Below are 26,042 nucleotides of genomic sequence, written 5' to 3' on the forward strand. Positions count from 1 at the left end.
TTAGGTTCGAGCGCGGGTCCTAATACGGTGTCTAGCAATCTTTGAAACGTTGCCGGTGCGGAATGCAAGCCGAACGGCATAACCTTGAATTGCATTAACCCCCTTCCGGGCACGGTGAACGCGGTAATTGGTCGGCTCTCGATGGCCAGGGGCACCTGCCAATACCCGTTTTTAAGGTCCAGCGTTGAGAGAAATTTAGCGCCCCGCAGTTTGTCGAGTGTCGCATTAATCTGCGGCAAGGGATACGCGTCGCGCACGGTGACCTCGTTAACTCTGCGGAAGTCTATGCAGAATCTCTGTTTGCCGTCCTTCTTCTTTACCAAAACGATCGGCGAACTCCACCCGCTGTCGGAGGGCTCGATAATTCCGTCCGCGAGCATTTTTTCTACCTCTTTATCAATGATTCCTTGCATCGCGGGGTTACGCGGTCGGTATCTTTGTTTAATCGGTTCGTTGGTCGTGAGTTTAAGCCGATGCTCGAGTTTTTCGGTCGGGCCCTGGATATCTTGAAATTTTTCTAATTCCTGTTTTAGAAACGCGGTTAGCCGTTCGTTTTCGGTAGCGGTGGTATGGTCCGGTTGATCGGTGTTTTCGGTTGCCCCGGTATATGTCACGTGCGTTTCGGTTTCGGTTGGGGTGACGGCGGGGGGCGGGATGGAGAATCGCGCACGCGTCCATAAATCGACCCCGATAAGTACGGCGCTTTCCATGGTCGGTAATACTTGGACCGTATGAGACAATGAACGTCCCGCCATTTCGAGTGAGATTTCTATTTCCTCCGTGACTCCGGTGGTGGACCCGTCCGCAAGTCGCACCTGTCCCGCTGTTACTCGGCTCGTGAGTCCGGCGGTTTTCAGGCGTGTTGCGGTGTCCGCGTTAATGTACGAGGCCTCCGACCCGGTGTCTAGGAGAGCCTCAAATTCTAATCCGTGAATTCTAGCGGTCAGGTGCGGTCGCGGGAGGTATTTTATTCTGGGGACCGGGGCGCGGCCGCTGTTTCCCCGGCCCTGGCGGCGTTTCCCGTAGGATGGCATTCGCGTGTAAGAACGCCATCCTGGCCGCATTGCGAACAGAATTTTCTCGGGATACGTTTGCAATCAAAACGCGTGTGGCCGCGTTGTTTACATCGCCAGCAGCACTCGTTCCGATCGTAGGCTGCGGCGATGGTAGAGGCGGGGCGGGCGGGAACAATTCGCGGTTGGCGGTCCAAACTTTTTTCTATTTCCGCGGCCCTTCGCGCTAGTTCTGCTGGAGTACGTATTTTCTCGCCGTTTATGAAAGGACGGAGGCGCGGATCCATATTTTCTAATAGAATCTCGGTTTTTTCTTCTTCCGTGTAGCCCCCTGCCCGGCGCATAAGCGTAGTAATTTCGGTGGCAAATTTTCGGTACGGTTCGCCCGGCTTTTGAACTCGCGCGTCGATTTCTCGCTTCAATTTCGCACGATATCGGTATGGTAGAAATTGCTCGCGAAATTCTCGCTGGAAATCGGACCACGAGTCCCAGCCGGCGCGTTGATTTCTAAACCATTCTAAGGCCTCGCCCCGTAACAATTCCGGTAGCCCCCGCAACATGTGCTCGGCCCTAAATCCGTAAACCTCGGTAAGTTCGTCGATCCGTTCTAGGAAACCGGCCGGATCTCGCCCGTCAAAATGACACCCCCACTTGCGAATTTGATTCATTGTTTTCGCAATATCCTCGGTCGGCGCGGATTCGAGTGGATACACGGTGGTCGTGCGCGACGTACCCGGGAGGCTTAATGTCACGGGCGAGGTGGCTTGTGCGGCCGTTATCTCGATCAGCGGATTAGGCATTGGCTCGGTAGGTGTATTCGGCCGCGGGGAGAAATATGTGTCCGGATGATCTCTTACATAAATGCTAAGACGTTGTCGTAAATCGTCTATATTTCCTTCCGCGTCGATTTGCAATTCCTCCAGTTCGCTAATTAACTCTGCTTTAGATAACTTATATATCCAGGCTCGCGGCATGATCGGTTCGGTCTAGTGACCCTTAGGTCCCTGTTCGGGCGCCATGTAACGACCCTGCGTTTACGTATGCCGAATCGTCGGCTCGAATGCGGGACGCGCCCGTGCGCTCGTCGGTATTCCGGGATTCGGATAGATAGGGTCCGTAAATGCAGCGAGCCTGGTATTTAAATATATGAACAAAGGTTTATTAAATGAGTAAGCATAGAACGCGTATTTACAATATGTACACTAGGCGCGAAACGGCCGCGCGAGCGGCGATCGAGGTTTGAAAATAACGAGCGGAGCACGCGGTGTCGGCGTGTCCGCGACGCGCGAAGTTTCCTAGGGCCACGCGCCGTACGGCGGCACGTGCGAATGCGGTATGCCGGCGCGGGAATATATCGCAGATGTTCGCGTATTTCGCCGAAATCTCCTGTTATTTCGCGGTATCGCTGACGCGGGAATAGATCGCGGATGTATGCGTATTTTCGCCGAAACCCTTAGGTTTTTCGCGGCATCGCTTGGCGGTTTCGCGGAGACAGGAAGTGAAGCACCGGCTTGGTGTCGCGTACTCGAGAGCGCTCGAGCGAGACAGAGATCTCTCTACCCCGTGGTCGGCGACGGTGCGAGGGGAACTATTAATTCGTGCTCGGCGATTCCACGCGCCCGGTGGTCGAGGTCCGAGATGACTCGGAGGAGGCGGAGTGCGCTCTACCCCTCGAGCTGACCGTGCCGGTGCGTTGGAAGTCGTGAGCACAAGTTTAGGAACGAGCCCCAGGATCACCTGGTGGAAACAGAGAGCGCTCTACCCCCGGATCGGCTCTAGGATGTCGGAGATGCTGCTCGCAAGCGAGCGGATCGGAGACGGTCCCGCTGAGCTCCGGCATCGCGGTTTTATACAAAAAACGAGGGCGCCGGGCTTGCGGGGCTCAGCGGGGTTACGGATGATCCTGCCGTGGCGCCGAGGATCTCGTGACGGCGCGATCGCGAAACGGTGGTCCTCGCCGTCGTTGGCGCGTTCGGTGGCGTTCGGCGGAATTCGGCTAAGCCCGTACGGGGACTTAGCCGCGAGACGATAGCGTAGCGCGTGCTATCGCCTATTCGATAAATATAATATACAAGTTTGGGGCGCACCGCGCCCCGGGTCCCCGCCAGCGGAGTTCTGCCGACGGCCGGCCGTTGTTCTGGCCGGGACGGTGCACTTCCTGGGTGCACCGTTACAAGGCGTACATCTATAAACCAACGTTCTATCCTACCCAGCGAACTAAAATACCTAAACTTACGAATAAGTAATAATAATTAAAATGTTTCTTACTTTTAAAATGAAAGCCGTTTGTCTTCTCCTTTGGTTGCGTGACAATAAGCGCAAGTACTTTTATATTGCTCAAATAAACTTGGTATGCTTCCTGGAAGCAACGTTATTCTAGTATCTTTTTTAACTAAGCATTCCTTTTCAAAATGCTCCGAGCAAAGTCTGCTGCTGTTTGATGGCACAAAAGACGGTCCCAAATTTATCTTTTGCGACCACAGTTTTAAGGCTTCTGAATATTTTAAAGGAAATCTATATAGAGAAGAATTATTTAATTAATAGGAAATTGGAAATAAAATAGGAAATAGGAAATAGGAATTATTTTTTAATTTTTTAAAATATAAATATATATGTATATATCGTACTTACTTGTGAAGTGTGTAACGATGCACCCCGCCGATGCATCATTCCCGGCAGTCGACCCGCCGATGCCACCGAACCGAACATCCGCCGGCGAAGAATACAGGACGCGGGACGCCCCAATATAATTTAAGTAAAGAAAACGACGAAACATCAAGTCGTCCCGTGGCTAAGTCTAAACGCGCGGACTTAGCCGAGCGGCTGTGAACGGGCCCGAGCAAGCCGACGGCACCGCGGCTCCTTGTTCCGGACCACGCCGCGACGAGAACCTAGCGCTGCGTGCGGGAGATACCGTCTTCCCCGGCTCATCTCGAACCCCCGCCACCTTCCCTTTTTGTGTATAAAAAGACGGTGCCGAGGCTGCTCAGGACCGTTCCTGTTCCGTTCGCTGCCGAGCGAACATCTCATCCAAGCCGAGCGAAGTATTCTCGAGGTAGAGCAAGCTCTGCCTCAGCCAGGAACTCCTGGCGCTCACACCAGACTACGAACAGTATTCACGTGCTATCCGGCTCGTTGTGTAGAGTCTACTCTGCCTCCTTCGAGTATTCTCGGTCCCAGGATAGCCGCAATACAGCCGTAGCTCCTTGTGTCTCCTTTCGCACCGTCGAGAGTATCGGGGTGGAGCAATCTCCGCCTCGGCCGAGGGACCTGGACTAATCGACACTTTGCAGGTGCTATCATTCCCGCAACAACGTAACCACGCGACCTCATTATTTCCAGGAACTCGAAATCATAGGAATTGTTCCGCGCTTTAAATCCGACGACGTCTATTCAAAATCTTTGAGCGAAGGTTTGTATACATCGCGCTCCGTCTCGCTCATTCTGCGACAAACACCGACGTTCTCATTCAGCAGTGTCATCTGTCAGATCGCCCATCGTTGTAAATATACGTATGATTCGCGCGTCATTCCAAGCGGATACCTGAACACTATCGTGCGTTAATTTATTAATTGTTTATTTACCGCGGACTCTCACCCTTATTTGTATATATTTTCTACTTTCGTTTTTAATAAATTTAGCTTTAATCAGAATCCAGTCTCGAGTGCATTTAACGACCTTCTCAACTGAATCCTGAGATCCCGACGAGCGCTCCGGGTCGAACTCGCTAGCACGGCATTTAGTTTTCGCGAAAACAGGTCGTTTCAAGTGTTCTTTCTTCTATCCCACCTTTTTTTTCACAATATTTACACACGAGCACCATCACTATTATTATTAATATATAATTATTAAAATATACTAAAATACTGTCAAAGACACGATCTTGGTTATATTTCGACAGGCGACGGCACCATTTTTAGCTACTCACCTGTCGCGCTCACTCACGCGTGGCTTCCTTGTCGCTCTTGCGCTAGATAAATTAATTTCTTTCTTAATAGCCATTGAGAATTTGACAAATGGTATAAGACTTTTGTTTTTCACACTAAGACCTACCTATTCCTACTCGGTGTGACACATTAAATGATTCACCCTATATATATATGTATGTCAATCGTATACTTTGACGACTTTGGGTAATTTGAAGACACATTTAATTTCATCGCATTATTTTCATACATGATATTTAGACATGCAAAGTTCTTGAATGTCATTCATAACAGTTTGGTTAAGGACCGAAGCAATACTTGTGCGAGCCCTTGCGTCGACCCCTATTGCTTGACCCAGCCCTGTGCAACGATGCTGGGCAGAAATAAATGCTATAAGTCCTCTAGTTTTGAATTTTTCTTATTTTATTTCACACTCTCGACATGTACAGGGAAACGTTTCGCTAAGAAGTAACGGTAGCATGGCGTGAACGAAGAAGAAGCGCTAAAACGCATGCGCCTGGAGTGATTCACGAATGAGCGCGCAGTAGATTAGATGGGCCCAATGATGAGGCAGCAAAGCGTCTCAACGAATGAGAACTTGAATAAAAGCGGTGTAAGCTTGCCGCGAATATTTGATTGTATTTAATGACTATTCCTAACAATAACTATTGCAATAACAATTGAACAATTCAAAACTTTTGCAAATTACAAGACAGAAACAAGAAATTCAAAAACGTAAAAATAGTTAAACATAACTGTAAAATGTTGTTACTTGATCATTAATAAAATAAAAACAGGCGAATGGCTAGAAATGGCGCCGTCGTCTGTCGCACTCACTTACGCACAGCTTCCTTGTCGCTCTTACGCCTATACATTTTATGCATTTTAATTTTTTTCTCAATAACGATTGAGAATTTTGCAAAATGATACGGGACTTTCCTATTTGTATTTTCGAGTTCTATCTATAACTAACAGATACTTACTACTCAACCAGACACCCTGTATAGTCCAATTGACCTTTTTGATCTTATTTTCTCAAAGTAATCTTTTTATTTTTTTACTGTCGTCAAAGTAGCTAATTTGTATTTCTTTTCTTGTATACCTTCCAGTGTGTTATATTTCCAAAGCATAATAAATATATACAGGGTGTCCCAAAGTCACGTGGATAAACTTTGGAACTAGGTAGATCTCGTCATTTTAAGACAAAAAATTTTTTACCATTTTTTATTCCGAGTAATATTAAGCGAGATAATAATTATTGAAAATTAGGTCTTTTGGACGGAACTTACTGCTTCCCACACCGTGCGGAGACGCTTTATCCATCGGTAGTCCCCAATCCTTGCGTTTTCGATCATCGATAAGAAAAGTAAAAACGCGCAGGGCGAGACAGGTGGTTACAATCGGCCCGCCTAGATAAATTAGTTCGAAGAGAGGCGACGACGACGCGTGATAAGACAAAGAAAACTATTTCGAATAAAAGAGCAGCGGTGTGTCACAATATTTAAATATTTTTGCGTTTCTTGCCGCTTCCAACATTAAATTTGTAACGGTGCACCCAGGAAATGCACCGTCCCGGCCAGAACAACGGCCGGCCGTCGGCAGAACTCCGCTGGCGGGGACCCGGGGCGCGGTGCGCCCCAAACTTATATTATCTATATGTTGAATAGGCGATAGCACGCGCTAAGCTATCGTCTCGCGGCTAAGTCCCCGCACGGGCTTAGCCGAATTCCGCCGAACGCCACCGAACGCGCCAACGACGGCGAGGACCACCGTTTCGCGATCACGCCGTAACAAGATCCTCGGCGCCACGGCAGGATCATCCGTAACCCCGCTGAGCCCCGCAAGCCCGGCGCCCTCGTTTTTTGTATAAAACCGCGATGCCGGAGCTCAGCGGGACCGTCTCCGATCCGCTCGCTTGCGAGCAGCATCTCCGACATCCTAGAGCCGATCCGGGGGTAGAGCGCTCTCTGTCTCCACCAGGTGATCCTGGGGCTCGTTCCTAACCTTGTGCTCACGACTTCCAACGCACCGGCACGGTCAGCTCGAGGGGTAGAGCGAACTCTGCCTCCTCCGAGTCATCTCGGACCTCGACCACCGGGCGCGTGGAATCGCCGAACACGAATTAACAGTTCCTATCGCACCGTCGCCGACCACGGGGTAGAGAGATCTCTGTCTCGCTCGAGCGCTCTCGAGTACGCGACACCAAGCCGGTGCTTCACTTCCTGTCTCCGCGAAACCGCCACGCGATCCCGCGAAAGACCTAAGGGTTTCGGCGAAAATACGCATACATCCGCGATCTATTCCCGCGTCAGCGATACCGCGAAATAGCAGGAGATTTTGGCGAAACACGCGAACACCTGCGATATATTCCCGCGCCGGCATACCGCATTCGCACGTGCCGCCGAACGGCACGTGGCCGTAGGAAACTTCGCGCGTCGCGGACACGCCGATACCGCGTGCTTCGCTCGCTATTTTCGAACCTCGATCGCCGCTCGCGCGGCCGTTTCACGCTCAGTGTACATATTGTAAATACGCGTTATGTTCTTATTCATTTAATAAACCTTTGTCTATACATTTAAATACCAGGCTCGCTGCATTTACGGACCCTATCTATTCGAATCCCGGAAGACCGACGAGCGCACGGGCGCGTCCCGCATCGAGCCGACGATTCGGTATACGCAAAAGCGGGGTCGTTACAAATTAATTAGTATACCGCGTAATACCGCGCGTTCTTAATGTAATAAAAATGCTACCGTTTCCTCACTACCCGGAGGTAGGTAGCTTGGCGCGTTTTTCTTTACCGTGGTGTCCCCAATAGGCCTAATCTACTTGACGTAACATTCAACGCAACAATTGTTCGAAGTGCCGCCCTTATGCTTGTAGGCACAGTTCGGCTCTCCGAACAATTTGTTGCGTCGCACGGTGCGCCATTTCAGGCGTGATTGTACGGAAAACCGCTATAATTTCATCGCGAACCTCCTCCATGGTACCTTCACGCACGTGCTCAATTTGAGCTTTGACGTATCTCCAGACAAAAAAGTCCAAGACATTTAAGTCTGGGGAACGTGCCGGCCAATGAATCGGCCCTCCTCGGCCCATCCATCTGTTTGGAAATGTACGATTTAATACATTTCGCGTACATTGAGCGAAATGGGGAGGAGCACCGTTGTGTTAAAAGATTAGAGTTCTCCGTACTTCTAGAGGAAGCTCCTCCAGAAGTCCGGGCAACTTCTCTTCCAAAAATCTGGAATACTCCGCCCCATTTAAACGCGCAGGCAGAAAATATGGACCTATCTGAAAAAATTAAATAAAAAAATTAAAATTTTTTACAAATTTTTATGTAATAATAATATTACTTATCACTTTGCTTCCTATTACGCCCGCCTAAACGTTTAATTTCCAACGAAATTGAAACATGCAAGGTCGAACGGCTTGTGGATTCTCGTGATGCCACAGTAAAAAACTCCGAGAATTAAATACTTTGTTCGGAATAAATATTGCCTCGTCTGTCCACAATATCTGGTTTGAAAAGCATTATTCCGTCGGCACTACGCTAGGAAGCCTACGAGTATTTTATTTATTTAATAATTAAGCATAAACAAACTTTAACAAAATTATGAAATAAAGTTACCTTCACAAAAAATTGCGCGTTGTATGTGGTCGCGTGGGAGAAGCTGTTGCACCCGTCAATAATGAAACGGGTGCAACCCATCTTCTCTTATAACTCGGTGCACTAAGTTCCGCGGTGCACGCAGAGCTCTAGCAACCCGGCGCACGCTGTTACCCAGATTGTTCTCAAATAATCTCAAAATAAGATTCTTCCGGTACAGGTTCCGCCGAACGCCAATTTTGACGTTCTTTCTTACCGGGGCCACGAACTCTGTCTCTCGTGCACGAGCGACGCATCTTAATATTGTTGTTTGCGTAGGACGCGCGCGGTTCAAAAATCTGCACGCGTTTACGCGCACTGCACCACGCGAATTTTCGCCCGGTATGCCGTAGTAAATTAACATATCGACGTAATCTTGAGTCGTGAACCGCATTTTGCTACTGTTTACAGTGTGCACGCACGATCGCTTTTTCGCTCGTCGAAGCACGTGTGCCTTACGAAAAAACAATTAAAAATCGAGATAAGTGACTGTACTGCTTCGGCAAAAAAGTGCCTTTTGTTAAACTTAGATAACGTTCTAATACCTGTCGGTAAGTCAGAATTCGAAAGATTTACAGGGCATTTTGTTGCCGAAGTAGCACAACCGTTTATCTCAATTTTTCAGTAGCAAAATGCGGTACACATATCGATATTACGTTGATTAATTACGTACGATATTACGTACATTAATTTTCTACGGTATAGCAGGCAAAAATTCTCGAGCTGCAGTACACGTATACGCCCCCAAATTTCCGAACCGCGCACGTCTTACGCGAACAACAGAAAAATCTCATTATAGGAGCATTTGAACAGAATCCGGGTAGCAGCGTATGCCTCGTTGCTTGACACTCTGCGTGTACCGCGAAACGGGTGTAACAGCTTCTGCCGCGAGATCAGATACAACGCGCAATTTTTTGTGACGGTAATTTTATTTTTTAAGTAAGTTTATGCTTAATTATTAAATGAATAAAACACTCCTTCTTAGCGCAGTGCCGACGGAAAAATCCTTTTCCGGACCGAATACTGTAGACCGATGTAACTCTCGTAATTTTTTATTGTGGTATTACGAGAATCCACGTTAGACCATGCGTCTTTTAATTGTGTTTGAGCGAGCGTATTAATAGGAAGCAAAGTGGACAGTAACATTATTACTACATAAAAAATTGTAAAAGAATTTAATTTTTTTTTTTACCTATTTCAGATACGTCTATATTTTTTTTTATTTCGCTCAAAATACGCGGAATGTTTTGAATAATAAATTTCCAAACAGATTGATGGGCCAAGGGGGTTCGATTCATTGGCCGGTACGTTCCCCAAATTTATGTCTTTTTTGACTGGGTATACGTTAAAGCTAAGTTGAGTACGTACGTGGAAATACCATGGAGGATGTTTGCGATGAAATTATGTATAGCGGTCTTCCATACAATTGCGCCCAACATGGCGCACCGCAATTGTTGCATTTAACGTTACGCCAAGTGGATTAGGCCTATCTGAAAAATATTTAAAAAATAAGACACGCCGCTGCTCTTTTCGCTGCTCGCTTCGCCTCGCAAGACAATAAATTATTAATTTTTTTAATTTTTCTTTTTGTTCGCAAAAAATAAACATTGCATTATGTGTCAGTCGACAACGCGCTTGCTGAACGTTTTCTTTGTCTTATCACGCGTCGTCGTCGCCTCTCTTCGAACTAGTTTATCTAGGCGGGCCGATCGTAACCACCTGTCTCGCCCTGCGCGTTTTTACTTTTCTTATCGATGATTGAGAACGCAAGGATTGGGGACTACCGATGGATAAAGCGTCTCTGCACGATGTGGGAGGTAGCAAGTTCCGCCCAAAAGAACTAATTTTCAATAATTATTATCTCGCTTAATATCACTCAGAATAAAAAATGGTAAAGGACTTTTTGTTTTAAAATGACAAAACCTACCTAGTTCCAAAATTTATTCACATGACTTTGGGACACCTTGTATATACAGTCGCTCACAAAATTATTTAGACACTTTAAAAATTATCTCATAAAACTAAATAAACAAATTAATAAAATAAACTAAACTAACCTTAATATTTGGTAGAAAATGCTTTATGTTTTATAACATGTTGTATCATGCTGGTACAGACAATATTAATTTTTTAAAATATTTATTGCTAATTTTATGCTACTCTTCTTTTAAACGTTTTTTAAGTTCCTCTTTAGATGTTATGGAAGTCGTGTGAACTCTGCAACTTAATTCGTCTCAAACATGTTCAATAGGGTTGAGATCTGGGGATTGCGGAGGTGGATGCAAGACCTTTTTGCAATTGTACAATAAATTTTCTTTCACAATCCGTGCTTTATGTTTTGGATCATTGTCTTGATACAATTTAAAATTATCCGCATTCCTCATGTAGCGCTTTTTTAAAATTTTCTTTTAAAATGTTTAAATATTTATTTTTATCTAATATTCCATCAATAAAAACTAATTCGTCCACACCGAAGGTGGAAATGCATCCCCATACCATTACAGAACCACCTTCGTGTTTAATAGTTCCTTGTAAATTTTTTGGGTATAATCCTTCGTTTACTTTACACCACACTCTTACTCTGCCATCGTTTCCGTTAATATTAAATTTGCTTTCGTCCAAAAAAAATAACATTATTCCACCATTGACTTTTTTTAAAACATGTTTTTCGGCAAATTGTAGCCTTTTTTTCTATTTTTAGAATTAATAAATGGTTTTCTTAAGGCAATTCTTTCATTATATCTTTCTGATCTCAATATTCTTTTAACAGTTTCGGAATTGATGATTATGCCTCATTCTTCTTGTAACAATGTCGCATTTTTTGGAGCACTTGTTTTTGAGTATTTTTTAATTACGTTAATTACATAACGTCTATTGTAACCCGAAACCCAGTACAACAATAAGATTAAGTAAGGATTAAGTAAGTAAGTAACGGAATAAGATCTCGCAACATAATTAAAAGCAATCTATATCAGCAACTCACTTAAATTGAATAGACCGATTAAATAAAGATCGCCAGAATAAAGATTTGCGAGATCTTAGTACTGAGAATAACAGATTGCATTACCCAGTAACCAAGTTACGAAAATGCAATCTGCTGATATCAACAAAGCGCCAGAGTTAAATACCCGCAAACCGGCAGCGACGGGCAGTTGCTAATCACCTCACGTGCATAACGTGAGATCTGTCGCGTTCCGGTAAAAATAAGATACCTCGCTGAGACTAGACCCCGCGATTACACAGCGGAGTGGAGCGTGGACAAATGACGAGAAAAGAACAAGATGTACAAAATAAAAATGATATACAGGGTATTCCGTAAGTCGAGATTAATCGCTTGGGAGATAAATGAGGAACCAAAAACAAGAAAAAAAGTTAATATAAACATAGGTACAAAAAGGCGTTATATGGGGATTTGCTTCCATCCATTTATGTGTATTATGAAAATTTGTAATACCGTCTCTATCGAATGCTTCATCTGTAAAAGAATTATTTTACTGAAATTAGGCATTTGTTTTAATTTATTCACGAACCATTGACAGAAATTGATACGTGGACCATAAACGTTTTTAGTCAATTCTTGAACACGTCGTACATGATGAGGATACAAGGAATTTCTGTTAAGAGATCTCCATATTGTAGTTGTTGGCAAACCTAATACTCCTGAGATGCTTCTGATACTAGTAGAAGGATCAAACCAGAATGCGTTCAAAATTCTTTCTTCTGTGGCTTATCCTCTTTTCGACGCTGTGTTAACTGCCTAGTTTCTCGCAACATTCTATCAATATTTTGAAAAGATCGTCAGTTTGGTGCGAATCGCCAAGAAAATTTTTCGATATACAACCTTCTTGTTTCTGTAGCATTACCTTGAGCGAGACCATACATTAAATGCATGTCAACTAATTCGGTAACGGTTAAACAATCCATTACAGACAATTAAATTTTAATTTTAACAAACTTTCTTTCTCCGTGAACAAACTCTGATTGTAAAGCGATAGAACTTTACTCAAATTTCTTTTGTTGTGGCTGATAAATACAATGTGCTCACGTTCCTAGTCGAATAAACAATATCTAAGCGCTTGTTCGAGTTCACGAAGTATTGTACAAAATTTATTATGATTTCTTGCTCGTGCCGCAAGCTTCCTTTGTGCAACCACTGTTGGCTATATTATTCCTCGGTGACCTTGGATTCCACGACTTCTTGTCTGTGCATAAGGTAAATGAGTTGTAGTTGATTATTGTGCGGGTGTTGCTGTTATATTGTATATTTCGAACACCTTATATAATTTTTAGATCTATACACGCGCGCGCGCGCGCGCGCGATTTAAAACTGGCGATAACTTGAAAGCAACGCCTTTTTGTACCTGTTAGGTTACTATGAATTTCGCGCTCTATTAAGAATGCAGGATAGATGGCATGAATGTTCGTTCTTACTTAGCAACGATTTTTGTTTACTAGACTAGCAACGCTATCCCGCGCTTCTCGCTACTTTTGTTCTTCCGCTTCACTTCTTCTTCTGTACTCGCAGTAACACGCGGTATATTAAGTAAAGTTTCTTTTGAGTTGTGTTCAGTTCTGTATATACAGGGTGTCCCAGATCAGTAGACAATGCCGAAAATGATAGGTAGATTTAATCGAATTAAAACGAAAAGTCCTGTACCATTTTCAAAAATTCTCTATATAACATAATTTTTTATATTTTGTATTTGTTGGAAACCTGAAATTAATATTTCTTTTCTTACACTATTTACAGAACGTTAGTTTATAACACTACGATTTGTTTCATTAATACTTACAAGTAAAAAGAAACACTATATTTTGATGAATAAGTTGTAATACAAATTATACACTTTTGAACCATATTTGCTAATTTTGCTTATAATAATAAAATTAATATAGACTTCAGAGATATAACTTCAGTCTCTGTACTGCACTTATTCAACAATACGATTAAAAAGAACAGGTCAACAGGCTCAGTATATCACCAATCAGAATGTTTTACTGTATAATATATGTCAGATACATACGCAAAGCGTATTTCCGGACACTTGTAGAAAGAGAAGCACCAAAAAAAAGTTTCTTTTTCTAATCTCCTTCGGACACTGTGTTAATACGACATTGCCAGTCCATATGTATAAGGTCTATGGCGCAGATTTAGACTAAAAGTGACTGTCACTTTTAAAGATGCCTTTAAATGTGAGTTCAGAATACGACCACTTTTATAAAATCACTTTTAAAGGCACGTTTAGTTAAAGGCGCCTTTAAATGTGAGCTCATAATATGGACCTATGTCTTTGTAATTTAATGTATATTTTAGTAAAGAGTTCATAATAGAGTAACAATAGATGTTTCTTGAGTGAGCGACGAAAAGCGAGTGAGGCAGCAGCCTCCGACACGCAAAAGTATTGATAAAGGTGTACGTGCCTAACAGCAATAAACAAGTTCAGAACCGCAGTAGCTAAATATATAATTAATCAAAAAAATGTTGATTATACATTCTCAACATAATCAACAATTACCATGGTCACTACATGATCTGATGAGCCGTTTCTTCTCTATAAAGAATCAAATATTGGTAATGATAGCTTAATCGTATAAGATGTTTAAAATCTGAATTTGGAAAAAGTTTATGGTATGAAAGAAATAAAAGAGATGCACACTGTGTAAATTTGTATTCAATTATTTAATGAAGAGAATCGAAAAACAAAAAATGTAAAGTATAATTGTTAACAAACATTGCACAACAGTGATTGAGGCGAAACTAACTTAACTTGCTAATAAAAGATCCTTCAGAAACTTAATACCTGCTATCAAGTATGTCGTTATTGAGACTGTCCCGTTATAATTCACGAGAAGCAAGGAAGTAAACATTTCTGTGAAGAAATACTTGATAGCATTTGGTATGATAATTATTCAAACCTGTAAAGTTCTACGCATTTTAATTATTATGTTCTTTAGACGCTCAAAAAAAAAATAAAATAATTTTAATAGTATACGTATGTTATTACGGATTTATCGTGAGATCTGTCCCCGGTGGTCGGGGCAGCGCAGTTTCTCCACGTGAGACTCGAGGATCGACTGTGCCGACAGAAATGTGACGCGTACCGACACGGCGATTGATAATGACTTAACTATTGAGGAGACACGTAAATGAGTAGACCGTAATTATAAATCGCGCGGTGAGAAAAACCGAATAAAACAATGAATGATGCGATAAGTGAGGTGTATTCCGTACAACGAGCGCACGTTCCGGAACTACGTGAGCACGTGGCGAGCGAACGATACCCACGTGAGCTTACCGTAAAACTGTATTCTTATACAAGCGGAACGTTTATAATTAAATTAAGCATGTCCACGGAACTCCTTCAATGAGCTAATCCGATTGACCGAAGGTCACTGCACTTTAGCGCGTATGAGAACTATAACACTCGAGAACCGCCAAAACACCGGGTGATCGCTAAAATGACCGGAACAAGAAAAAGGATTAGAACCGGAGAATACTGCACGTGGCGCGGATAAGAGACAAAAATTGCGGGTTTGAGATGTGGTGCCACTATGACAATTAGCGGCCACAATTGTAATTACGCGCGGTCCAGTCGAGCGGATCCGATAAATCGCGAACATATGTAAAACTGTTTTTTCTATTAACTATTTTTTTTTATTAATTTTTTTAACCATTTTTACGTTAAGTGTAATAATATAATAATGTAGTGTTTTATGTGTAAAAATTAATATGTGTATAAATGCGACTTCCAGTTCGTAGCATTATCCAGGATTGATGACGTGGACGTAAAAAGATCTCGTATGTTTAAATGTGTATATGTGTGTATGAATATGTTGTGTTTATGTGTATGTCTATACAGGGTGTCTGTATAATAATGCGATTAAAAGTACCACGCCCACCAGCGGCAGCACCTCATGGGCGCACGGCAGCGCCGATTGATTTCTAATCGATCCGTTAATCAATTAGCGGCGCTTTGATGTTCCGCCCGCTCGATGCCGGCTTTGGTGCCGACAATTGTACGTTGGCACTCAATGTGATAACACGTGCGCAGATTGTGTAACTCAAGATTTACATTGACGATTAGGACGACTCAACGGAGGTTTCTCAGTTAAAATTGTAAGCTTTCTCAACATATAAGAAGGAGCAACTCAGCGTAGACGACAGGTTCATCACCATTGTCTCATCAACGCCAAGAAGTTCAATGATACTCGCGGCAGAATAGACTCAGAATCAGATACTAGACTCACACGCGATTAATATAATTTCGTGTTCTCTTAATTGTGGACTCATTGTGCTTTTCAACTCAACTGAACTCACGCCCAGTGTGGAATTTAGCATACACGTGCAACGTCACGTGAACAGAGCGTGAGCGGCGACCGCTTCATTATAAAAGATGTGTTAGCGTATTCTAATTAAAATCTAGTGATTTCGCCATGTTTCTGTGCATAAATATTTTATAATAATGTAAAATAAATCATCTAGTTCTACGAACAGTGTCCCATTTTAAGTGTGCACCCCAAATAACTTCCTTATTTTTTATTTCAAAGAAAAATGTTTTAGACAAAAGTTATTTGGTTTGAAAGGAAACAACCGAAGGTAATCTCGCCTTTGACTTTTAGGTCGAATTTGTAGGTCATTTAATGGTCAATTTAAAAATCTTAAATGGAAACCCCAACTTTTTATTGCAGATTCTTATTCTTTATCGAAAAGTAAGTAACTTCTGTCTAAAACATTTTTCCAAAAAATGTTATGTTATTTCCTCAAAATAATTTTTTAGTTAAGTATGCCTGCAATCCAAACTGTAACTATCTCTGTAACAAATTGGATCAATCGCGGAGTGTAACTTGTTTTGTAAGCGTTTACTGATTGTTAGTGTAAATTTTTAGCACAGATTAATGTTAGACGTACGAGCAAATGACCAAATCTTCTAACACTTGTCAGTCATTGCAGGCATAGTATTAGTACAAACGGCAGACGGATATTGCATCTATTGACTTTTTCTTGGTAAGACAAGAACTTTCAATATTTTGTCAAATCTTTTTCTTTTTTAAATTATGGCTGCTTATCTACCAAATGAAATTGTGGATATGATCCGCATTTTAGGTAAGGCCAGAAATAATTACTCAGCAGCAGTAAAGCTTTATGCTGAATGATTTCCAGACCGACGCCATTTTGACAGGAGAGTAATAAAAAGACTTTGCGATAGAGCTGAGCAAGGTTTTCTTAGAAAAAACCGGTGAAAATCGGGTCCTAATAAAGTAACATCGTTGACTGTTATATGAGCCGCGGTTTTAAATTCTCAAATCTCTACAAAACAAATTGAAAAACAATATGGCATACCTAAATCAACAGCCAATCATGTGTTCAAGGTCAACAAGTTTTATCCATACCACATTCATTTAACTCAGCAATTGGAAGAGAGGGATTTCCAACGCCGAGTCAGATTTTGTAACTGGGTTCGAGATCAAATCCAACAAAATCCGCAATTCGTTGCTAATGTGCTTTTTAGTGATGAAACCACGTTATGTAATAGAGGAGGCGTCAATAGACATAATTGCCATTATTATTCAGATGTTAATTCACATTGGCAGAGAAATCAAGATTTCCAAAGGCAGTGGTTTCTTAACGTTTGGGCAGGTATTCTGGGAAATGTTATTGTTGGTCCATATTTTTTTTTAAGAAAACCTCAATAGGGCAAACTATTTAAAATTTCTACAAGATGACCTGCCCAATCTTTTAAGACATATCGATAATAATGTACTCAGACATATGTGGTTCTAACAAAATGGAGCGCCAGTTCATAGATCTCGAGCTGTTACGCGATATTTAGACGAAAGATTCCTAAATAAGTGGATTGGTCTGAACAACCGAATTCGATAATGGTCTAAGATAACCCGATTTGACGCCTCTAGATTTTTATTTGTGGGGATACATTAAAAACAAAGTGTATTCCAAAAAGCCAACAACCTTTGATAATATGAAAAACCGGATCAGAGAAGTTAGCAGAAGTATTCATGCAGGTGTTCTTTAAAATGTTAAGGATGATTTTCAGGGTAGACTAGAGTTATGCATTCAAGTAAACGGCCAAGTCTTCAAACACCTTAAGTAATTAAACTAAATAGATCTTTGATTGGATCATATTCAAAGTTTGACTGCCTGGGTTATGTCATCTTGAAAACCATTTTGAGAAAATAACATAACATTTTTCGGAAAAATGTTTCAGACAGAAGTTACTTACTTTTCGATGAAGAATAAGAATCTGCAATAAAAAGTTGGGGTTTCCATTTAAGATTTTAAAGTTAACCTTTAAATGACCTACAAATTCGACCTCAAAGTCAAAGAAAAGATTACCATCAGTTGTCCCCATTCGAACCAAATAACTTTTGTCTAAAACATTTTTCTCTGAAACCGAAAAAAAGGAAATTATTTGAGGTGCACACTTAAAATGAGACACTCTGTATATGACTGTACACTGTCCGTCAGTAATAGCGTTTCGCGGTGTACAAGTCAGTAGGGTCTGCTGCGATGGCGGCATACGTGAACTAGCGGGTCAAGCTTCACACAACGAAGCCCGTACGTGTACAGTCACCGGCAATAATGGCCTGTCGCACTGCGGCGACGGCGGCTCCCGTGCGTGAGGTGGGGTAGTGTGCGTGAGGCCTCACCGCGGATCGCGTACGTGAGGCGTGGAACGCCGAAAGGAGCGAGAGAACGGGGGAAAATTTGGTGGGGGGCGTTCTCATGCTCTCTCTCGCTCGCGACCTGTGAGTGTGAGAGAGAAAGCATGAGTGAACGCTAAGGAATTATTATAGGCGCACCTTCGCTCTCTCTCTTGCACGCGTTCGTGTTTATACGGGTAGACAAGGATAGAAGTATATCGCAAGAGTACGCTATTAATTCTAGCGTATACTTTAAGACATTTCGCGACTTTTAACAATCGAAATTAAATACTCATGTTACTTATATTTTAAATATATATTTTTACATTACGTATAATTTAATTTTGAGATAATTTTCGTTTTCTATCTTGAGAAAAAATTGTCTTTCTCAAGACAAAAACGAAAATTATCTTAAAATTAAATTATACGTAATGTAAAAATATATATTTAAAATATAAGTAACATGAGTATTTAATTTCGATTGTTAAAAGTCGCGAAATGTCTTAAAGTATACGCTAGAATTAATACTTGCGATATACTATCCTTGTCTACCCGTATAAACACGAACGCGTGCAAGAGAGAGAGCGCCTTAGCGTTCACTCATGCTTTCTCTCACTCACGGGTCGCGAGCGAGAGAGAGCATGAGAACTTTCGGCGTTCCACGACTCACGTACGCGATCCGCGGTGAGGCCTCACGCACACTACCCCACCTCACGTACGGGAGCCGCCGTCGCCGGAGTGCGATAGGCCATTATTGCCGGTGACTGTACAAGCTTCCGCGATCGCGAGTCGGCGGCGCGGGTTACAGGATGGGCCGTCCTGGCTGTAACGTACGGACAGTTTCCGCGGTCGCGAGTCGGCGGCGCGGCAGTGCGATTCGCCTACGATGCCGAATGCCGGGGTGGGGTCGGAGAGAGATCCAGGAACGCCCGGTCGAGGAAAAGCCCGGGAGCGCCCGAGTCTTGGAGGTCGAGGTGTCGGAGGCCGGGAGAGCCCGGTCAAGGAAGGCTTGGGAGCGCCCGAGTCTTGGAGGCAGCGGTGTCGGAGGCCGGGAGAGCCCGGTCAAGGTGAGCTCGGGAGCGCCCGAGTCTCTGCGAAGCGGTGTCGGTTTCGAGAGCCGGGTGAGCCCGGTCGAGGAAAACTTGGGAGCGCCCAAGTTCTGGAGGATCGGTTGCTGGAGTGCTCTCCAGTGCGGAAAAAGATATTTCTCTCGCGTTCGGATCGGCTTATACAGGGTGTCCCAGACATAACGAAGGATACTGGGAGGATAGATGGAATTGATTGAGACAAGTAGAAAAGTCCTGTACCATTTTGCAAAATTCTCAACCGTTATTGAGAAAAAAATTAAAATGTATAAATTGTATAGGCGTAAGAGCGACAAAGAAGCTACGCGTGAGTGAGCGCGACAGACGAATGGCTAGGAATGGCGCCGTCGCTTGTCACGCTCACTTACGCGTAGCTTCCTTGTCGCTCTTACGCCTATACAATTTGTACATTTTAATTTTTTTCTAAATTGAAACGACCGTAATTCCTGGCCGCGAATATCGTACAAGCTGGAGTGCCCGGACGTGCTTGCCGGGCGGACAGGATTCGCGAGTTGAATTGAGAGGTCCGAGAATGCACGAGACGTGGTTTATGTAACAATTAATTGACACTTTATTCAATTAATAAAACAGAAATACATTAAGCCAATTATGACGAACGCGTGATTGAGACGTCGCCGGACGAACACGAATTTAACAATAGATTCACGATGACGCGGTAATTGGCGCGAGTATGCGCCTGATCGGTACGGTGGTAATCGATACGCGGATCTATGACGGGCGGGCCGTTACAGGTTTTCGGCAGCCGCCTAGATAACGCCCTAATCGGAGCGCGGGGCTAGCGGCGCGAATATTTCCCCGAGTCGCGGGCCTGGGCGGGGCCTGATCTATGCACGCGGCGCGAGACGCGGTGATCGACCTAACGTTTAGATCGCGGCGCGAACGCGGTATTCGGACAGCGGGGAGGATGGAGCACCTGTTCGGTGTTGCAGTAGCCGAGAGTACTCGGCCGAGGCGGAGATCTCTCCACCCCGGTTTTGTGCAACGGTGCGAATGGATATTTTCGCCTAGGCAAGCTGACTGTCGATCCGGGATCGAGATCGCTCGAAGGAGGCGAAGTGCGCTTCACCCCACGAGCCGGTCGTACAAGTCTAAGTTTGCTTTCGACAGGAAGATTCCTTTGCGGTGCAAGCGTCAGGAGTTCCTGACCGAGACGGAGTTCGCTCCACCCCGTTGGTTCGCTTGCTCCAGGAGTCGGTTCGGTTCGGATGTTCGCTGCGAGGCGAACGGCACGAGAACGGTGCGCGACTTCCCCGAGTTCGGCTTTTTATCTCGCACAAGGCGACATCCGGGGGTATCCTTGTTCGTGGCGCCGGCCGCGGTATTCCGCGGTACCGTGCGCGTCGCGCTCGCTCGGATGAGTTCGGGGCCGCTCGGATACGCTCGTTCCGCGGGACTTGGCGCGTTCCGCGGTACTCGTTACAATTACGTATTTCGATGATCGGTTTCTTCGGGAGCCCCCGCGCTCCCTTGCCTGGCCGAGAGGATGGTCGTCTCGTCCGTTCTTCACCGGGAACGATGCTCATTCCGGGGGCATCGTTACAAAATAACGGTTGAAAATTTTGCAAAATGGTACAGGACTTTTCTACTTGTCTCAATTAGTTCTATTTATCCTCCCAGTATCCTTCGTTATGTCTGGGACACCCTGTATAGTGTATGAGTGGTCAGTGCAGACAGGATCGGCATGAGACGCCCGCTGACAAGCGAGTTCCAATTCATGGTGGCAATGAGCGGGGTGCGAGGAAGGCAAAAGAACTTATGTTGAGAAATTTTTGGAGAGGGAACTCAGTGGTGTGAAGACATATGAAGAGATAAAAAGAGAAAGTTAGTCAGTCATATTTACAATCTTACGTCTTCAGGCCAATAAAATTGCCCCTCCCCGCGTTCCTCTCGTCTAAGGTTCTTTCCCCACCCTCGCACTCCTCTCATTGCCCCATAGCTTAAAACCCGTGTTTATTTCCTAGTAAACTATAATAAGTACAACAATAATGTTTTAAATAATTAATAATGATATATAATTTTTTACATCATACTTTGTTCAACGTTAATTACATTATCTTTTCCTCTAAAAATAGACAAATTTTTTTATGATAATCTTGTTCATCCACGGCAACACGTGAAATTCTATTTCAATCCTTCTTTATCAGGAGATTCCAATAAACCATTATTATTCAATTTTATCAATAAGAATATTATTTGTATTTGAGAATACATTTTGTATAAAATTTATTTGTTTAAAATTTAATTTAAAAAATAACTTTAATTATAATAAAACGATTGTTATATTGTTACACTTCGACATCTCTTCTCGCGCGTATTATTACTTGTCAGAACACTCTTCTTCGCGCGCAAAAACACTCTAACGCATCGCGAAAAAGGAACTCATATTCGTAGAAAGAAAACAAAGTACTTTATTCAACGATAATTTTTACAAAGATTGCATCCGTCAAAAGCGCCATTCAAGATTGACAGCTGAGGCTTTTAAGCAAACAATTTGTTCCTCCGCAACTGGGAACGTGCAATCCCACTCGCAAAATCATTGTGCGAACTCCCGAAGACAAATCGGAGTTCAAACCAAGCATATTATTGATAATTGTTTTAAATATAAATAATTATTGCATAACTTGGATAGTTCTTCAGTCCATTTATTGCAGAATATTAAAACAAATTTTGTAAAAGAATATTAACTTAATTAATTGATAAAATTTTTAGATATTTTTAATAATTGAAATTTTATTTTGTTTAATTATTTCAGCTTATATTTTCAATTTCTCGTTTTTGGCGAGCTTTTTTTGGTTAAATGTAACGTGCTTTGATATTTGGTGGACATTTAGGTGAGTATTATAAAATTTTATTAATATAAATTTCTAAACTGTACAAGCAATATTCCGCTACATTGATATGCAAAATGTAATTTTATTAATTTATCTTAGCGCAATCTTAGCATAAAATAAAATATTTAAATAAAGAAAATTAGTCAAACGAGAAGCTTTAAAAAATAACATAAGTGCATCTGTGACAAGTTGTTACTGATAATGTTATACAGGATAACCCATTTTAAAGGTCCACCTCAATTATTTCTGCTAAATTTAATCATTGAATTTATTTATATTTTTTTCTCGTGGATTTTGTGTAAGTGGCTGCAAAAGAATCTTTATTAAAGACAATTGTATCTTTATTATCTATTATCTAATAACCAAATAAATCATTAAACCGAAGATAATTCTAAGAGATAGTGAGACGATAACAATAAGTTTCTTCCTTACTTAATTTCTGCTGCACCGGGTCCATTGTTTCCTTTTTGTGCAGTTAATCGTTCGGGGCTGCAGCTTCATCGAGAGTAAGTAGCTGCCCGTACACAAAAATAAATTTACTCTTATTCTAACAATCTCACAAATTAATCAATTTAGAAAATGTTTTAGACAAAAGTTGTATGGTTTTAAGAAGGACATATTGTGATATTATTCTTCAAGTTAAGGTTTGAGATTATTTTAAAAACATAAGATGTGTTACATCCGCGCTCAGGGAGTTTGAAAATCTGAAATCCGGAAGAACAATGGGTAGTAAAAGAGATGTTGTTTTTCGCAGGTACACGGAATGATATGTATCTTGTAAATAGGGTGCCTCGCGCTGTGATTTAAATTAGGGTCAGTGTCTCGAAAAGCACTTTGACATCTTCTGAAGTCGGTGTAACGCTGGGCTTTTTTTTATAAAGGATTTAAATCCTATTTATAAGAATAGGACCCAAACAATGTCAGAGCAAATCAAACACAAGCCAAATTAATTTCGTTTACAATTGATTATTTATTAAGTCGGTTACAAAAATTCATTTAAAAAATCGTTTGTAAACTATCTCAAACGGTTACAAAAAAATCGTTTGGAAATCAATCAGATTCAATAATTTTTAGAAAGTTGTTTGAAAATCAATCAGTTACAATAAAATTTAAAGAGACGTTTAAAAATCAATCAATTATAATAAATTTTGGAAAGTCGATTGAAAATTACCTCAATCGGTTACTATATAATTCTAAAAATTACTTAAGCACATAATAGTTATTTGTGTGTTGCGGTAGAAAATTCTTATAAAACATGATTTTGTGGACACGGTTTTCTTACTATGTGAACATATCCGGAAGTTTGCGGACCACCAAAGATAGCGTTCGGCGGTACACTAATCTCTCCGGTCTGCGCTGACGGCGGCGTGCGCGCACGTGTGCCGCGAAGCCGCGAAGCGCCGAGATAACAAATTTTTTAAATATTATTTCTGAAAAAAAATATGTTTAATTAATAAAATTAATATTTTAAATTCAATCTTATCTCGAAAAAGACAATTTATAATTCTGGCCGCTGTGTTGAATAAACCAAGTAAAACTTTTAATGTTGTCTTGAAAAAGACAGTTTGAATTTTTTATGTCTTAAGAAAGACAATTTGATATCCTGAGTAGGCCGATCAATCGTAAATATTTGTCGGCCCTGAAAAGGGCCGTTCGTGAGCGAAGCTGCGGAGGAAGACTTCAATAATCTGTCCAGTATCCGGACCGGTCGATCACTTGATTGAGACGATTAGGAATCGAATCAATCAAGTTTGCGAGAAAGTCTGGTTGGAACCGAAGTCCTTCCCAAACTTCTCTGGCATTGTCGACCAATGCTGCTGTCGTCCTATCCCTTCGTGGTTCTCATCGCTGAACTATTTGCGCTCAAACGTTTTCTATTAAATTCAAATCGGGCGAACGAGTTGGCCAGTCGATCAAAAGAATCTCGGGATGATCCCTAAAACCACGCTTGTGTTTCGCGTGACGTATGGACAGCGGAATTATCCTGCACTAATCGGATAATTGGCATATCCTCTTCAGGGTATATTGCGCGTACTGAAGGAAGAAGAACTTCTTCCAGTATGCGAATATACACTGCCGAGTTTATTCTCTCAGGAATGTGTACCAATTCTCCGATTGCAGTACCGGATACCTATCCCCACATCGCACACGATTTCCTTCCACTTCTGTGGAGAGGCACAACGTGATTCGGGTTCAACCGTTGCTCTTTTGTACGCCATACGTGTGGCCTGTGATCATCACACGATATGAAGACCTTTTCATCGGTCCATATCGTGGATTCCCACTCCGCACGGCTCGTCGCTAAATTCTCTAACGCGAACGCGATCCGTTGCTCCTGATGACCAGGAGTCAACGGAATTTTGTGGGCGGGACGATAGTAGTATAGCCCGGCTTCGTTTAAACGTCGCCGGGCGGTACTCGCGGACACTTGAATTTCCGCTGCGTTGATTGCCTCTTGGACGGTGCCAAAAGGACGATCCACAACGCGAGCGACGATGGTCTCGTTCACTTCTGCTGTAGTAATACGAGAACGACGATTTTCTGTACAATGATCATGCAAAGCATGATCCCCGTCTTCAGTAAATCGTCGTATCCATCGTCGAACAGTAGGTTCAGAGCACGGAATATCAGCAGCAATTTCTGCTACCGATCTTCCCGCCTGCCACTGTCCGACAATTCGTCCTCGAATTTCTGAGCACAAGATTGGAATCATTTCGTTATTAATAAAATTCACTATCACAATAATCACTTCGCATCCGCTTCGCTTCGCAAAACCACGAAAAGTGATAAACAATCGTAGCATGTTTAACAATTGAAAATCGTGAAGCAGCACACACACAAATCCAAGAAACAGTTGAGCGAATTTGTGTGAGTACTGCTTTTTAGTTTTTCTCAAGACAATACCATCAGTATTATTACATGGCCATTTTAATATATAAATTATTAATTTTACTTTAAATTGATGATAAATTATCTTAAATCTTAATACATTAAATACAAAAATAAAATGTAACAAAATAAGTTTTATGTTAAACATTTTAAAATTATTTTAATTTTAATTTCAGTTTAAGTAAATAGAAAACATATTTTCTTTCAAAATATGTCATTACTAAATAATTTTTACTTCATTACATTTAAACGCTATGTCGGCGCGCGATGCACGTGGATATATTATTGTTCGCGGTGTATACGGAAAGAACAGACTGCACGTGGTGTATGCGGAAAGAACAGACAAAACGACAGCGTTCGAGCAGCATATATGTCTGTCCTTAACGCTCGCATCTAAACAAACGCGTGCGAGCGAGAGCGATATTGTATACCGCTTTGATCCCGTGTCTAACCTATAGCGTTCTCTCTCCATCACGCGTTTCTTTAAAGGATGGAGCATCAAATCGCACCCCACTACATTTTCCCCCGTCCTATCGATCTCTTCGGCGCTCCGCGGCACACGTGCATGCTTCATTGTGTGAAGCGTGACCCGCTAGCGCACGTATACCGCCGTCGCCTCAGATCGGAGAGACTAGCATACCGCCGAACGCTATCTCTGGTGGTCCGTGTATGTTTGAGAGTAATATATCGCTGTGGAGGAAAGTAGTCGCGGATGGAGGCAGGTACTAAATAAGGGGTCAAATTAGCGAGGTGATGAGTAAGATAAAGACTGTTTGTGGTACACCACAGAGCCAAGTGGCTGATTCCCGTACTAGACTATTCAATTACGGGAATTCCAAATCCAAGACCAAAAATTACGCGAGGATGTATATCGATTGGAGTATTTAATCCTATGGTGTACAGTTTGCAAGGTGGAATTAAAAGGTGTAATATAATTGTAGGTAGAGAAATATTCAAATCATGAGGGT

General features: G+C 42.5%; 1 protein-coding gene across 1 annotated transcript in view; it reads left to right on the forward strand.

The window, feature by feature from the left end:
• The window catches only part of LOC139106267 (G-protein coupled receptor Mth2-like), a 147,025-nt gene that overhangs the window by 41,685 nt on the left and 79,298 nt on the right, over positions 1–26,042 (forward strand). Inside the window, exon 2 of the mRNA XM_070662873.1 lies at positions 22,107–22,185. Within this exon, the coding sequence (XP_070518974.1) occupies positions 22,107–22,185 (79 nt within the window). The remainder of the gene's footprint in view (positions 1–22,106; positions 22,186–26,042) is intronic.

The sequence above is a fragment of the Cardiocondyla obscurior genome, linkage group LG10 (genome assembly GCF_019399895.1).
Source record: "Cardiocondyla obscurior isolate alpha-2009 linkage group LG10, Cobs3.1, whole genome shotgun sequence".
NCBI lineage: Eukaryota > Metazoa > Arthropoda > Insecta > Hymenoptera > Formicidae > Cardiocondyla > Cardiocondyla obscurior.